Consider the following 14,498-nt stretch of genomic DNA (forward strand, 5'->3'; position numbering starts at 1 on the left):
AATTATTCAACTAAAAACTGTTCTGATGCCCGGCGTGGTGGCACACGCTTGTAATCCCCGCGCTCGGGAGGTGGAGAGAGGAGGATCGCACAGGTTCGAAGCCAGTCGCGCTGGCTTAGGAGACAGTGTTTCCAAATTTAAAAAATATATAAAAAATAGGTCTGGGAGTGTAGCCCGGAGGTAGAAGGGTTTCCAGGAACCCCAGTACCACAAAAAATAAAAATAAAAATAAAATAAAATAAAATAAAAACTGTTCTGAGGCTCGCAGTTCCTGACTTTCTCTACTTACTACTGTGGTGGTGAACAGTGTCTCTCCCTCTGTCTCTGACACTTATGCCTGAGTCTGCCACTCTGACGAGAGCGGTTTTTCTTTCTGTCGTCACCTGTGTACATCCACCATAGGCTTTGATATAGTCCCCTTTTCTTTCTCAATTTAGTTCAGTAATAAGTAAAAGTCATTCCCTGAAAGGCGCCGTGCTGAATCCTGGGGTGAGGAAGGCGAGTAAGTGCAGTACTCCAGGAAGTTTAATATTTAACTTTCTTGCCTGGATGATTCATTTCTCTCAACAACTTCATTATGAGTTCTCCTGTGTCCGTCATCAGTAATAACTAATAGCGACTGCGTCTTTACTGAGCCAGATGCTAGTGTGTGTGTGTGTGTGTGTGTGTGTGTGTGTGTGTGTGTGTGTGTGGTACTGGGGATGGAACCCAGGAGCATTCTACCTCCCAGTGACAACCCCAGCTCTATTTTTTTTCTTTTTATTTTTTAACCAGAGTCTCACTGAGTTGCACAGGGCCTCACTAAGTAGCTGAGGCTGTCCTTAACCCTGATCCTCCTGTCGCAGCCTCCCAAAGGCTGGGATTACAAGCGTGCGCCACCACACCCAGCTGCTGAACACGTTTTATATATTACCTCCTTTATGAATTCTATTATGCAGATAAAGTGATTTGTGCAAGGTCATATGCCCAGCAAGCAGGTGAGCTGACATAAAAGGCCGAACAGGCTCTAGGGTTTGTGTTTTCAGTCACTGTATTTCATGACTCAGTCAGCACCCTGAGCACTTAGCTGCACGGTACACTGACGTGGTCCACGCTTAGCTCAAAATACACAGGTGCGAAAGGAAAGTTGTTGCACCCCTCTGAAAAGGTTTCTTTTCCTAGGGCTACTAAAGTTGCCAGTAGATTATTTTCTTAGGTGTGACAGGCTTTGTTTTGTCTTTTGTCTTTTCTGTACTTGGCCCTTTCTTTCTACTCTTATTGCTAGAGACTGACCTCTTTCCATGTATGATTTCAGCAAGAGCCATATTGCGGAATTCAGCATATCCCTTGATTTACTAAGCCATCAGTGATAGACTGGGGGCTTGGAGGGACAGCTCGGTGCAAAGTGCAGACTCAGTACGCACAAAATACTAGGTCGGATCCCTAACAGGAGGAAAAACATGGGGAGGGGATAGAGCGAGAGCGAATGGAGAGGGAGGGAGGAGTCAGTGTCTATCTCTCCCATAAGATGACTCCTTTGTTCAGAAACTCAAGGCTATCTCCTTAATGTCTACAAAAGAAGGCAACAAAAGGTCTTCGGATGCCACCCATCCAAACAAGTTTCTATTCCTTCTGAACACTTAAATTTTAACTCATGAATAAAATCTTTCTCTTTAAAAGCAATCACTCTCCAAGACCCAGGTTTAAGTGCCCCTTCTTCAAATACAGATCTCATCCAGCTTTCTACTTTTCTATTCCTCTAAATTTCAAATCACTTTTTCCCTCTCCATTTCAATAGCCTTAGCAAAGCATACATTTCATCAAGAACCATGCCTTCCACTTGCTTACAGATGCTCTCCCTGGGCTAGTTTCATTTGTGTCGGTGCCGCTTCACCCCCGAGGGAGATTTCCTGCACATCTCCCCTGCGCATCTCCACTGCGCTCTCCCAGGCCCCAGCCGGCGGCCTCGCCCCTACCTGGTCTTCTCTTCTCTTTGGTCATGAGCTGCTGGACTTTTCTCTGCTCTTCTTGTTCTTCTATTTTAGCCTCTTTGTGAATTTGTTCAATAGTTTTAGGTCCTTGATCTGCTCTTCGAGATACCCAATTACACTATAAAGATAGACAATAAGGTTACCAGTTGGATAACTAAAGCTAAAAAATTTTAAATTTCGTATTTTTACAGCTATAAAAGTATAAGCCAGGCCTGGTGGCACACGCTTGTCATCCCAGCATTCGGGAGGCTGAGACAGGAGGATCACGGTTCAAGGACAGCCTCAGCTACCTAGCGAGGCCCTCTGCAACTCAGTGAGACCCATTTCCAAATAAAGAATAAAAACAGGGCTGGCTGTGTACTTGGATGTAAAATGCCCCCAGGTTCCATTCCTATTCCCAGAAAAAAAAAGTATAAATCTGGAATTGTGGCAGTTTCTCATTTGTTGTATATATGACATATGTCAAGTTTGGGAAAAGGAGCTCCAAGTTAGGTTCTTCTCAGCCAATCCTGGCCAACAGTACACGGCACATTACAGCAGCTGATGGATAAGGACCGAGAGCAAAACTGTCAAAACCGTCCTGAATATATTTTAGCATTGTTTCCTACATTCAAAGGGTAGAGAGGGAAGAGGAATAAAGAAGTATGAGGTGCACGCTTGTCATCTCAGCGCTTGGGAGGCCGAGACAGGAGGATCGCACGGGTTCGAAGCCAGCCTCAGCTACTTAGTGAGGCTCTCAGCAACTTAGTGAGACCCTCTTTCCAAATAAGGCATAGAGTATTTCTGGGAGTATAGTCTGAACGTAGAAAGCCCCTGGGTTCCAGCCCCAGTACCACCAAAAAAAAAAAAAAAAAAAAAAAAAGTATGAGGACCCTTCAGCTGCCTTAATCTGGGGGATCGCCACCCAGAGTGTATTGCACGTCACGGGTGTTCCCAGTCAGGGACGAAGCTGGGTGTGGTGGCACACGCTTGGAATCTCAGGACCTGGGAGGCTGCGACAGGAGGATCGGGTTTGAGACCAGCCCAGCAGCTTAGTGAGATCCTGTTTCAAAATAAAAAATAAAATTGGGCTCAGGGTATAGCTTGGAGGTAGAAATACCCCTGAGTTCAATCAATAGTATTTCCAACCCCCTCCAAAAAAAAAAAAAAAAAAAGCACAAAAGAAAAGGAAAGGAAAAACATCAAGAATGACTAGCAATTTTCTTATTTTTTATTTTTATTTTTTGGCAGTACTGGTGATGGAACCCAGGGGCATTCTACCTCCAAGCTACACCCCCAGCCCTATTTTTTTTCTTTATTTTGAAACAAGGTCTTACTGAGTTGCAAAGGGCCTCACTGAACTGAGTAGCTGAGGCTGTCCACGAACCTGGATCCTCCAGTCTCAGCTTCCTAAATGCTGAGATTACAAGCGTGCGCCTCCACGCTCGGCTTTTTTATTTTTTGGAGCAGTGTCTCACTGAGTTGAAAAGGGCCTTGCTTAGCTGGGCCTGGTGGCGCACACTTGTAATCCCAGCATTCGGGATTACACACTTGTAATCCCAGCATCCAGGCTGAGACCTGGAGGATCACGGTTCGCGGACAGCCTCAGCTATTTAGTGAGGCCCTCTGCAACTCAGTGAGACCCGGTTTCAAAATAAAGAATAAAAAAAAAAAAAAAAATAGGGCAGGGGGTGTAGCTCGGAGGTCAAATGCTCCTGGGTTCCATCCCCAGACCCGCAAAAAAACAACCAACCAACCAAACAAACAAACAAACAAAAAAAAACGGCCTTGCTAAGTAGCTGAGACTGTCAGCGAACCGAGATCCTCCGGTCTCCACTCCAGAATGCTGGGATTGCAAGTGTGCACCACCATGCCTGGCTATGACTAGCATTTTTCTTCCTCCGATATCATGACTCTGGCATCTTATACAAAGTCCCAAACAGTGCTGCCCTCTGGCTATCCTTTCTTTCTTTCTCCTTTTTTTGTATTGGGGGTCTGAACCCATAGGCATTTTAACTCTGAGCTATACCCCCCAGCTCTACTTTTATTTTGAAACAGGCTTTCACTAGGTTGATGAAATTGTCTTCAAACCTGATATCCTTCTGTTTCAGCCTCTAAAGTACTGGTATTACAGGCAGGCACTGGCATGCCTGGCTATTTTTTTTTTTTTTTTGGTCTTGGGGATTGACCTCTGAGCTACACATCTGCTATTATTTCTGTGTGTGTGTGTGTGTGTGTGTGTGTGTGTGTGTGTGTGTGTGTGTGAGTGATTAGGCATTCTACTACCGAGCTACACTCCAAACCCATTTTTAATTTTTATTTTGCAACAGGGTCTCTCCACTATGTTGAGAGGCTCACTACTTGCTGAGGCTGTTCTTGAAATGCGAACCTCTGCTCAGCCTCCGAAGTGCTAGGCTTACAGGCGTGTGTCACCACACCTGGCCTTATTTTTAACTCTGGAACAGGGTCTCACTAAGTTGCAGAAGAACTCACTAAATTGCTAAGGCTGGCAGTGAACCTGAGATCCTCCTGTCTTAGCCTCCCATGTCCTGGGATTCAGACATGTGCCGCCATGCCCAGCTTTGGTTATCCCCTCCATAAGGACAGAAGCTGTCCCTGTATGATTATATATCTCCCTTCCGTTTCTAAGGGTCGTCCCAACATCCGATATAAAACACAAGTGGTTGAACCTATGGAAGGAAACAGGTTTAAGTAGCATGAAAATTCTGATCAACTGGTAGTGGCTCTGGTAATAAGAAGGATTCTCGGTCTCATTTGCAGTGATCAAGATAAACACCCAACACAGGTTAGAGGAGTGCCTGTATTTACTCTCAGCTGCAGGAGCTCCTTGTAAAAGGTGGCAGCGATGAAACCTGCACCTGCCATGAGAAAGGAGGGAAAACCAGGTCTATAGGAAACACAGCCAAGAAGAAATGCCACCTATGAGTTGGCACTACATACAGTCATCTAACTGAGCCTTACAACAATTCTGCAAAGTAGGCAGCACTCCCAGTGTGGAGATTAAAACAGAAATCTCAAAGCCGGGCGGGGTGGCGCACGCTTGTGATCCAGCACTTGGGAGGCTGAGTCAGGAGGATCGCAGGTTTGCCGCCAGCCTCAGCAATTTAGAGAGGTCCTCAGCAGCTTAGCGAGGTCCTGTTTCAAATAAAAAAACAACTGAGGGTGTAGCTCAGAGGTAGAACACCCCTGGGTTCAACTCCCAGTACTCCCACCCCCACCACACACGAAGAGTAACCCAAAGCTGTACGTGGCACACACCTGTCATCCAGCACCTGGGAGGCTGAGGCAGGAGGATCGCAGGTCTGCTCTAGCCTTGGCGACTTGCTGAGCTCTTTTTTCTTTTCACCTTCCTTCCCTTCTCCCCCCCCCCCCTTAGAAACATCTATCCATAGCCCTATTTTTATTATTTTTTTAATTTTGGAGGTACTAGGGATGGAACCCTTCTACCTCTGGGCTATACTCCCAGACCTATATATATATATATTTTATTTGGAAACAGGGTCTCTTAAGCCAGCAAGGCCGGCTTTGAACCTGTGTGATCCTCCTGTCTCTGCCTCCCAAGTGCGGGGATTACAAGCGTGTGCCACCATGCCCCGCTAGCCCTATTTTTATTTTTAAACGAGGTCTTGCTAGATTGATGAGACTCTCACTATTTGCTGAGGCTGGCCTCAAAAATGCGATCCTCTTGCCTCAACCTCCCAAGTACCGGGGTTACAGGTGTGGTGGCGCATGCCTGTAATCTAAGTACTAGGGAGGCTGAGACTGGAGGATCGCAGGTTCGCAGCCAGCTTCACTTACTTAGTGAGGCTCTCTGCAACTTAGTGAGATCCTATTTCAAAATAAAAAATAGGAGCCGGGCGTGGTGGCTCACACTTGTTATCCCAGCATTTGGGAGGCCGAGACAGGAGGAAGATCGTGGTTCGCAGACAGCCTCAGCTACTTAGGCCCTTTGTAACTCAGTGAGACTCTGTTTCAAAATAAAGAATAAAAAATAGGGCTGGGGGTGTAGCCCGGAGGTAGAATGTCCCTGGGTTCCATCCTAGTACCACAAAAATAAATGGATAAGTAAATAAAAGAAGAAAAAGAAAAACGAGTAAAATTTGGGGATGTTAAAGTATGAGCTTGAGCTTGCTTGCAAAGACAAAACTGCCTTGAGTTTGCATTTGGAAGGACCAATTTCAAAACCGCCATGGAGTTTATCAGAGTACGGAGAGGAAACAGGCAACGGGCAAGGCTTTCTGCGTCTTCGTGGGACTCTCACGGAAGTCTTCTAATCAGTTCTGCAGCCGGAAGCAAAAGCATCAAGCGTGTTGTCTGGTACTGGGGAGTGAACTTAGAGCTGTTCCTCCTCTGAGCCACACTCCAGCCCATTGTTTATTTTGAAACAGGGTCTGGCTGAGTTGTCCTTGCACCTGTGATCCTACTCCTTCAGTCTGCAAAGCATTGCAGGTGTGTGCCACAGTGCCTGGCAAGCGCAGGGAGTTCTAGACGTGTCAATAATGGGATATACTTAATTAACCCGATGCCTCAGCAGAGCCTGGCCCCGCAGGCTCATGCATTCCTCCCCTCCTTACCAGCCTGAGGTCTATCACATCTTGAAGCATGAATCGAATCCTAGATGAGGTTTTTCTTTCTTTCACAATTTTCTCCATTTGATTAAAATACTGGTCCATACGAGGCTGAAAGAGACAAAAATCACTAGAATTCCTGGCAAAGAAATTAAAATGTGATTTTATCATGTAAATATAAGTTAATTTTTTGGTGTTACTGGAGGTTGAACTCAAGGGCATTCTACCTCCAAGGTATACCTCCAGCCCTTTTTACTTTTTAGATTTGAAATAGAATCTTTCCAGGTTGGTGAAGAGTCTCATTATGTTACTGAGGCTAGTCTAAAACCCGTGATGCTCCTGTCTCAGCTTCCCAAGGACTGGGATTACAGGTATGTGCAAGTATGCCTGACTCAAGTAGATTTCTATTTATTTATTTTATTTTTTTGTGGCAATGGGGTTCCTGGAAGCCCTTCTACCTCCAGGCTACACTCCCAGACCTATTTTTATTCTTTTTTTATTTGGAAACAGGGTCTCTTAAGCCAGAGAGACCTGCGCGATCCTCCCGTCTCCACCTCCCAAGCGCAGCCGCCACGCCCGGCTTCAAGTAGATTTTAATGTTTTATGAATAACAACTTATAGCTAGTTATGGTGGATCACTAGTGGAGGCATTTTCTTTCTTTCTTTTTTTTTTTTGCAGGTCCAGAGATGGAACCCAGAGGCATTTGACCTCCAAGCTATACCCCCTGCCCTATTTTTTATTCTTTATTTTGAAACAAGGTCTCACTGAGTTGCAGAGGGCCTAAGTAGCTGAGGCTGTCCATGAACCCCGATTCTCCGGTCTCAGCCTCTCGAATGCTGGGATGACAAGCGTGCGCCACCACGCCTGGCTTGGTGGCATTTTCAATTGAGCATATGGCCAGCTAAAATAAAGTCTACATTTCTAGGCTTTTTGGCAGCTGTCGGTGGCAATGTGATTAATTACGGGCCAGAGTATAAATGGAAATGTTATCCTATAACCTCTTACAAGACAGGTGATAAATAAACCCTAATCTTGTATAAGTCACTGATACAAGGGTTTATTACCATATCCAAATAAGAAAAGTAATTTTAATTTCTATAGCTCTTATTTGGGACGTACCATGTTACATTTGAATTATACTATTTTGGAGGAGGGGTACTAGAGATTGAACCCATGGTATTCTTTCTGAGATAGACTCCCAGCCTGTTTATTTATTTATTTATTATTTTTTAAATTTTGAGACAGGGTCTGCCAGGTGTGGTGGCGCACACTTGTAATCCCAGCATTCGGAAGGCTGAGACAGGAGGATCACGGTTCGCAGACATCCTCAGTTACTGCTTAGTGAGGCCCTCTGCAACTCAGTGAGACCCTGTTTTAAAGTAAAGAATAAAAAAATAGCTGGGCGTGGTGGCGCACGCTTGTAATCCCTGTGCTTGGGAGGCGGAGACAGGAGGATCACGCAGGTTTGAAGCCAGCCATGCTGGCTTAAGAGATCCTGTTTCCAAATAAAAAAGTATAAAATAGGCCTGGGAGTGTAGCCCAGAGGTAGAAGGGTTTCCGGGAACCCCAGTACCACACACACAAAAAAAATAGGGCTGGAGATGTAGCTCTGAGGTAGAATGCCCCTGGCTTCCATCCCCAGTACTGGGAAGAAAAAAAAATCTCAGGCCAGGCGTGGTGGCGCATGCTTGTAATCCCAGCATTTGGGAGGTAGAGACCGAAGGATAGTGGTTTGCAGGCAGCCTCAGTTACTTAGCAAGTCCCTTTGCAACTCAGTGAGAGCCTGTTTCAAAAATAAAAAAGACTAGCCAGGCATTGTGGCGCACACTTGTAATCACAGCGCTTGGGAGGCTGAGGCAGAAAGATCGCATGGGTTCGAAGCCAGCCTCAGCATATTTAGTGAGGCTCTCAGCAACTTAGTGAGACCCTGTTTCCAAATAAAGTATAAAATAGGTCTGAGAATGTAGCCCGGAGGTAGAAAAGCCCCTGGGTCCCACCCCCAGTACCACCAAAATAAATAAAAAATAAATAGAAAAAGACTAAAATGGGGCTGAAGGTATATCTCAGAGGTGCAATGCCCCTGGGTTCCATCTCTGGTACTGCAAAAAAAAAAAAAAAAAAAAAAGAAAGAAAGAAACGGGGTCTAACTAAGTCGCTGAGGCTGGCCTGAGTCGTACTATGTTCGGGGACTTCATGTGTTTTGGTTAGTCGTGTCACACTTAAGAAAGTGTGCGTATCCTGTGTCTCTGTATCGCCGCCAGGCCTGGCTCACGGCGGCACTCCTCTCGTCTATGCTATCTGCTCCACTTATGATATGCTTGAGGGAATAGAAGGGCAGAGAATCCCAACAATCAAAAGTCGGCTTGCAGATGGCTTAGGAGCAAACGAGGCCAAGAACACGGTCTTTCAAAGACTGAGGAGAGCGGGCAAAAGAAAATGAACGGTAGAGACAGTTGGGGCACGATGTTAATACTTTTAGGCTGCAAAAAAGCCTCTTTTGCCAACTGACCCAGAGCCCCGCCAAGCGCGCACCGCTACCTTCGCTTTCTCGAAGTCGAGGTCCTTGCCGATGGTGGTGAGCAGCCGGCACAGGCACTCGAGCGACTCCTCGTCGTGGTTCTTGAGCAGCTTCACCACGCAGTCGTGCATGATGGCCTCCGTCAGCATCTTGAGTTTGAAGAGCTCGCCGATGAACTTGATGTTCCCGATGGACCTGCGCCGGGCCTTGTCCCTGGCTTCCTCCAGCTCGTCGTGCAGCCGCGTCTTCTCCTCGGGCTGGTGGACACGGGGAGTAACGGCGTCGTGACGCGGCTGCTGGACCGGGCAGAGACCCCGAGACCGCCAGGCCTCACTCTCCTGGGGCCAAGTTCCCTTTGGGAATCTGACATGGCCACTGTGGCCTACGCCTCAGCCCTTCCGGGGGACACCCCAGGGTGTCCACTTGAGGTTTCTAGAATCCAGACCTCTCCGAAATTCAGGTTTAGGCTGAATCCCACACCTGGACGGGAGGGTTGAGCTGTCCTAACGCTTGGCTCTAAGAGGAACAAAGCATGCTCCTGAACATCAACATGGTGCCTCTGCATGTGAAAAGGGCTGCTGGCTCCTCTCAAGGGAGAGAGAGAAAATTCTACTGACCATACTCACAGCGCACATATACTGTCTTTCTGTGAAAGAACTTACAGCATTGGCAGCTTCGAGTTCTTTCTGCTTCTTCTCAAAGACATCATCATCTGCTTTATCTTTCTCAAACTCCTTCTGGCAGCGGTTCAGTAGCAGCTTCCGGAAGTTCACTGTGTTACCCGGTTTGTCTGCCATGGGTACTTTCAGCTGCATCCAAATAGGAAAATGCAGAAGCAACATGATTAGAAACATGAACAATATCTATGCTTTTTATTGTGCAAAAGAATGCTGACAGGTAGAGCATTCTACAAGAGGTGTACAACTTAGCTTCAGGCATTTCCTGAGTCAATGGTAAGATGTCTTGAATTTCATAAAGATACACGTCCTCCTCAACAAATGTACTATGATTTTTATGGCCAAGCCACAGTTGACTTAGAAATTCATTACATGTATGATCCATGCTTTACTATCTATCTATCTATCTATCTATCTATCTATCTATTGGTGGTACTGGGGCTTCTGGAAGCCCTTCTACTTCTGGGCTACACTCCCAGACCTATTTTTAAGCTTTTTAAAATTTGGAAACAGGGTCTCGTAAGCCAGCGCGGCTGGCTTCGAACCTGCACGATCCTCCTGTCTCTGCCTCCCAAGCGCGGGGATTACAAGCGTGCGCCACCATGCCCGGCTGATCCCGTGCTTTACAACTCTAAAAGGCTACTATCCCCATTCCACACAAAAATACCACAGTAAACGTTTTGCTTTTTTTTTTTTTTTTTTTTTTTTTGGTGGTACTGGGATTCCTGGAAGCCCTTCTACCTCTGGGCTACACTCCCAGACCTATTTTATACATTTTTATTTGGAAACAGGGTCTCTTAAGCCAGCGCGGCTGGCTTTGAACCTGGCGATCCTCCTGTCTCCGCCTCCCAAGCGCGGGGATTACAAGCGAGCGCCACCACGCCTGGCAACGTTTTGCTTTAAAGGAACAAGCAGAAATGACATAAGACAGAAGAGAATTTCATGACAAGAGAACTGTTATGGTAGATGAGATCCTTATTCTAGAAAAAAGTCAGATTTTTTAAATATATTTTCTCAAGAAAATATCCTAACACTGTAATGCCAATAACTGTTTTGATTATCAATACATAGTACTAAATTTCCTGGTTATTTCAATAAAATATGCTACTTCTAGCTGGGCGTGGTGGCGCACACTTGTGATCCCAGCATTTGGGAGGCTGAGACTGGAAGATCGCGGTTCGCAGACACCCTTACTACTTAGTGAGGCCCTCCACAACTTAGTGAGACCCTGTTTCAAAATAAAGAATAAAAAACAGGGCAGGGGTGTAGCTCGGAGGTAGAATGCCCCTGGGTTCCATCCCAAGACCCGCAAAAAAAATAAAATAAAAATAAAAAATAAAAAGAATAAAACACTAGGGCTGGGTGTATAGCTCAGAGGTAGAATGCCCCAGGGTTACATGCCCAGTAGCGCATAACAAACAAACAAACAAAACACTAGTTCTTCAAAGTCTGCCAAACAAATGGCTACTTTAGAATCCCTCTCCCTAAGCCAGGCGTGGTGGCGCACGCTTGTAATCCCAGCGCTTGAGAGGCTGAGACAGGAGGATCACGCAGGTTCGAAGCCAGCCGCGCGCGCTGGCTTAGGAGACCCTGTTTCCAAATGAAAATATAAAATAGGTCTGGGAGTGTAGCCCAGAGGTTGAAGGGCTTCCAGGAACCCCAGTACCACCAAATAAATAAATAAATAAATAAATAAAATAAAATAAAAAATAGGGCTGGGGGTATAGCTCAGAGGTAGAATGTCCCTGGGTTCAATTCCCAGTACCACAAGAAAGGAAAAAAAAAAAAAAAAAAAAGAAAGAAAGCCTGTTTGCTTGTAATCCTATATACTTCCGAGTATGAAGAAGGAGGACTACAAGTTAGAGGCTAATCCAGGCAATTTATCAAGATACTGTCTCTAGGTTTTTTTTTTTTTTTTGGTGGTACTGGGGTTCCTGGAAGCCCTTCTACCTCTGGGCTACACTCCCAGACCTATTTTATATTTTTATTTGGAAACAGGGTCTCTTAAGCCAGCGTGGCTGGCTTTGAACCTGCGCGATCCTCCTGTCTCCGCCTCCCAAGCGCGTGGATTACAAGCAAGCGCCACCACGCCCGGCGCTTCAAAAGAAGTTTTTTAAAAAGGAGTTGAGAATGTAGAGTGCTTCTGGGATAAACCAGAATTAGAAAAAAAAAAAAAAAAAAAAGTTGGACCCCCCAAAGTTCTAAAACGAATAAATGGTCTTTACCCTATGGCTTAGCGGACGGCTACTAATTGAGACACTTCTTGAAAACTGAAGACTACGGTGCTGTAGTGTGTCTACCCTAGAACGTATGATGCCACCTCTCATACATTCCCTATGACTTCTGGGAGATTATTTATCTAGTTCTAATCAATGGAGAAACCAGATGTTATATTACACATTTATGAATAACAGAAATACTAACTAAAAAGGGAAAATTTATCAAATAGGTTTTTTTTTTTAGAAAAATATAGAAAAGCTGAGCCGGGCGTGGCGGCGCACGCTTGTAATCCCCGCCCTTGGGAGGCGGAGACAGGAGGATCGGCAGCTTAGTGATGCTCAACTTAGACCGTTTCCAAATACAACATAAGATAGGTCTGGGGGTGTCGCCCAGAGGCAGGCGGCCCCTGGCTTCCAGCCCCAGTAACCCCCACACACGAAAGAAAAAGCTAATCCATTCCTGCTTGAGATTCAGGCTGCACAAACACAAGCGAGTGTAGGTGGTCTCCTAGGGGCCTATTCACAGCCACACAAGGGGCTCAGGAGCTTGTCAGGCTTCAAGAAGTGCTGTCTGACCAGGCAGAATGCCTATTCTAGGATCGAGCCACTGTCACACAGTGCAAAGAACCAAAATTAAACTCCCACCTCGCCCCACAGTCAGGAAGATGAGATGACAGAAATACATGACTGAGACGAGGCGGGAGGCCCGGCACAGAAGGCGCAGTTACACTTTACACTCAACAGGAAGGGTGAGCTCTGCGGAGACCTACAGTCAAGAGGTTTACCTAAGTGCTGCACACACGAGGGCAGTCCTGGGAGCCCAGTGGTCACTCTCAACATCTAAAACAAGTACCTGTGTCCCAAAGGGGAACAGCCAGCCGGGCGTGGTGGCGCACACTTGTAACCCCAGTGCTTGGGAGGCTGGGACAGGAGGGTCACAGGCTGGAAGCCAGCCTCAGCTACTTAGTGAGGCTCTCAGCAACTTAGACCCTGTTTCCAAATAATGTATAAAATAGGGCTGGGAGTATAGCCCAGGAATAAAAAAGCCCCTGGGTTCCACCCTCAGTACCACCCCCCCCAAAAAAGGGGGGTGTGGGGTGGGGGAACACCCTTGAGTGAGAGACATTTTGTGAAAGCACTTTATTTATTTATTGTACTGGGGATTGAACCCAGGGGGGTTGTACCTCTGAGCTACAGCCCCCCCCCAGTGCTTTATAAAAAAATCTTTATTTTGTTTTTGCTTTTTTTTTTTTGTATGTGTGGTGCTGGGGATGGAACCCAGGGACATTCTACCTCTGAGATACACCCCTTGGTCCTATATTTTAGTATTTATTTATGTATTTATTTATTTATTTATTGTGAGTCTGGGGATGGAACCCATGGGCGACCTCCGAGCTACAACCCCTACTCAATTTTTTATTCTTTATTTTGAAACAGGGTTTCATTAAATTGCAGAGGGCCTGAGTAGCTGAGGCTGTCTGCAAACTGCGATCCTGCGGTCTCAGCCTCCCAAATGCTGGGATTACAATAGTGCACCACCATGCCCAGGGCGCGTGAGTGCGCTGTCTCTCCCTCCCTCCCTCCCTCCCTCCCTCCCCCCTCCCTTCCCCTCCCTTCCCCCCCCCTCTCTCTATATATATAATTTATTTATTTATTTATTTTGGTGGTATTAGGGTTCCTGGAAGCCCTTCTACCTCCGGGCTACACTCCCAGACCTATATTTCTATATTTTACTTTTTTAAAAAAAATTTTTGGAAACAGGGTCTCTTAAGCCAGCACGTCTGGCTTTGAACCTGCGCGATCCTCCTGTTTCCACCTCCCAAGCCCGGGGACGAGAAAGGTGCGCCACCACGCCCGGCCTTCTTTATATTTTTTGAAACAGGGTCTCACTGAGTTGCGAGGGGCCTCACTACGTAGCTGAGGCTGTCCCAAACTGGATCCTCCAGTCTCCTCCTCCTGAATGCTGGGATTCCAAGTGTGCACCGCCACGCCCAGCCTAAAAATCTTTATTTTGAAACAGGGCCTTGCTAAGTTGCTGAGGCTGGCCTTGACCCTGAAGTCCTCCTGTCCAGCTGCCCAAATATTGGGAATGCACGCACGTGCCACCACATGTGGCCTTGTGGAAGCACTTTAATAAGTCACAGTTAAGTAAGCTTTAACAGGGGTGATTAAAACACTGAACCTGAAATAGCACTAGACCCTGAGTCACCAAAAATTAAGAATTTTGCCGCAGCTAATTAGCTAAGTGAATGTGGGCAAGTTCTATCACTGAGTGCCAGTCCCTCTATCTACAAGACATTCCAGTGAGTGCGAACGGAGGAGCGTCGTAAAAAGGCTGGACGCAGTCGCTGGACGTGGTGGCGCAGGCCTATGATCTCAGTACTTGAGGTCTGAGACAGAAGGATGACTGGTTCCAGGACAGCCTCAGCAAACAGGGTTGCAGTCTGAATGTACGCCCATTTCAATATGATCCACATTAAAAATAAAAAAAATAAGCTGGGAGTGTAGCTAAGAGTAAGATGTCCTGGAGGTTCAATTCCTGGCA

At 46.3% G+C, this 14,498-nt stretch overlaps 1 protein-coding gene across 18 annotated transcripts in view; it reads right to left on the reverse strand.

The window, feature by feature from the left end:
- Nucleotides 1-14,498, reverse strand: part of EIF4G3 (eukaryotic translation initiation factor 4 gamma 3) — a gene marked incomplete at both ends in the record, with an annotated part of 253,579 nt that overhangs the window by 46,152 nt on the left and 192,929 nt on the right. For all 18 annotated transcript variants that reach the window (XM_080692029.1, XM_080692037.1, XM_080692033.1 and 15 more), the window contains 4 exons: nucleotides 1,956-2,088; nucleotides 6,545-6,649; nucleotides 9,078-9,314; nucleotides 9,720-9,866. In XM_080692029.1, coding sequence (XP_080548155.1) covers nucleotides 1,956-2,088; nucleotides 6,545-6,649; nucleotides 9,078-9,314; nucleotides 9,720-9,866 — 622 coding nt within the window. The remainder of the gene's footprint in view (nucleotides 1-1,955; nucleotides 2,089-6,544; nucleotides 6,650-9,077; nucleotides 9,315-9,719; nucleotides 9,867-14,498) is intronic.

This window comes from Muscardinus avellanarius, assembly GCF_963383645.1.
Source record: "Muscardinus avellanarius genome assembly, chromosome: 3".
Classification (NCBI taxonomy): Eukaryota; Metazoa; Chordata; class Mammalia; order Rodentia; family Gliridae; genus Muscardinus; species Muscardinus avellanarius.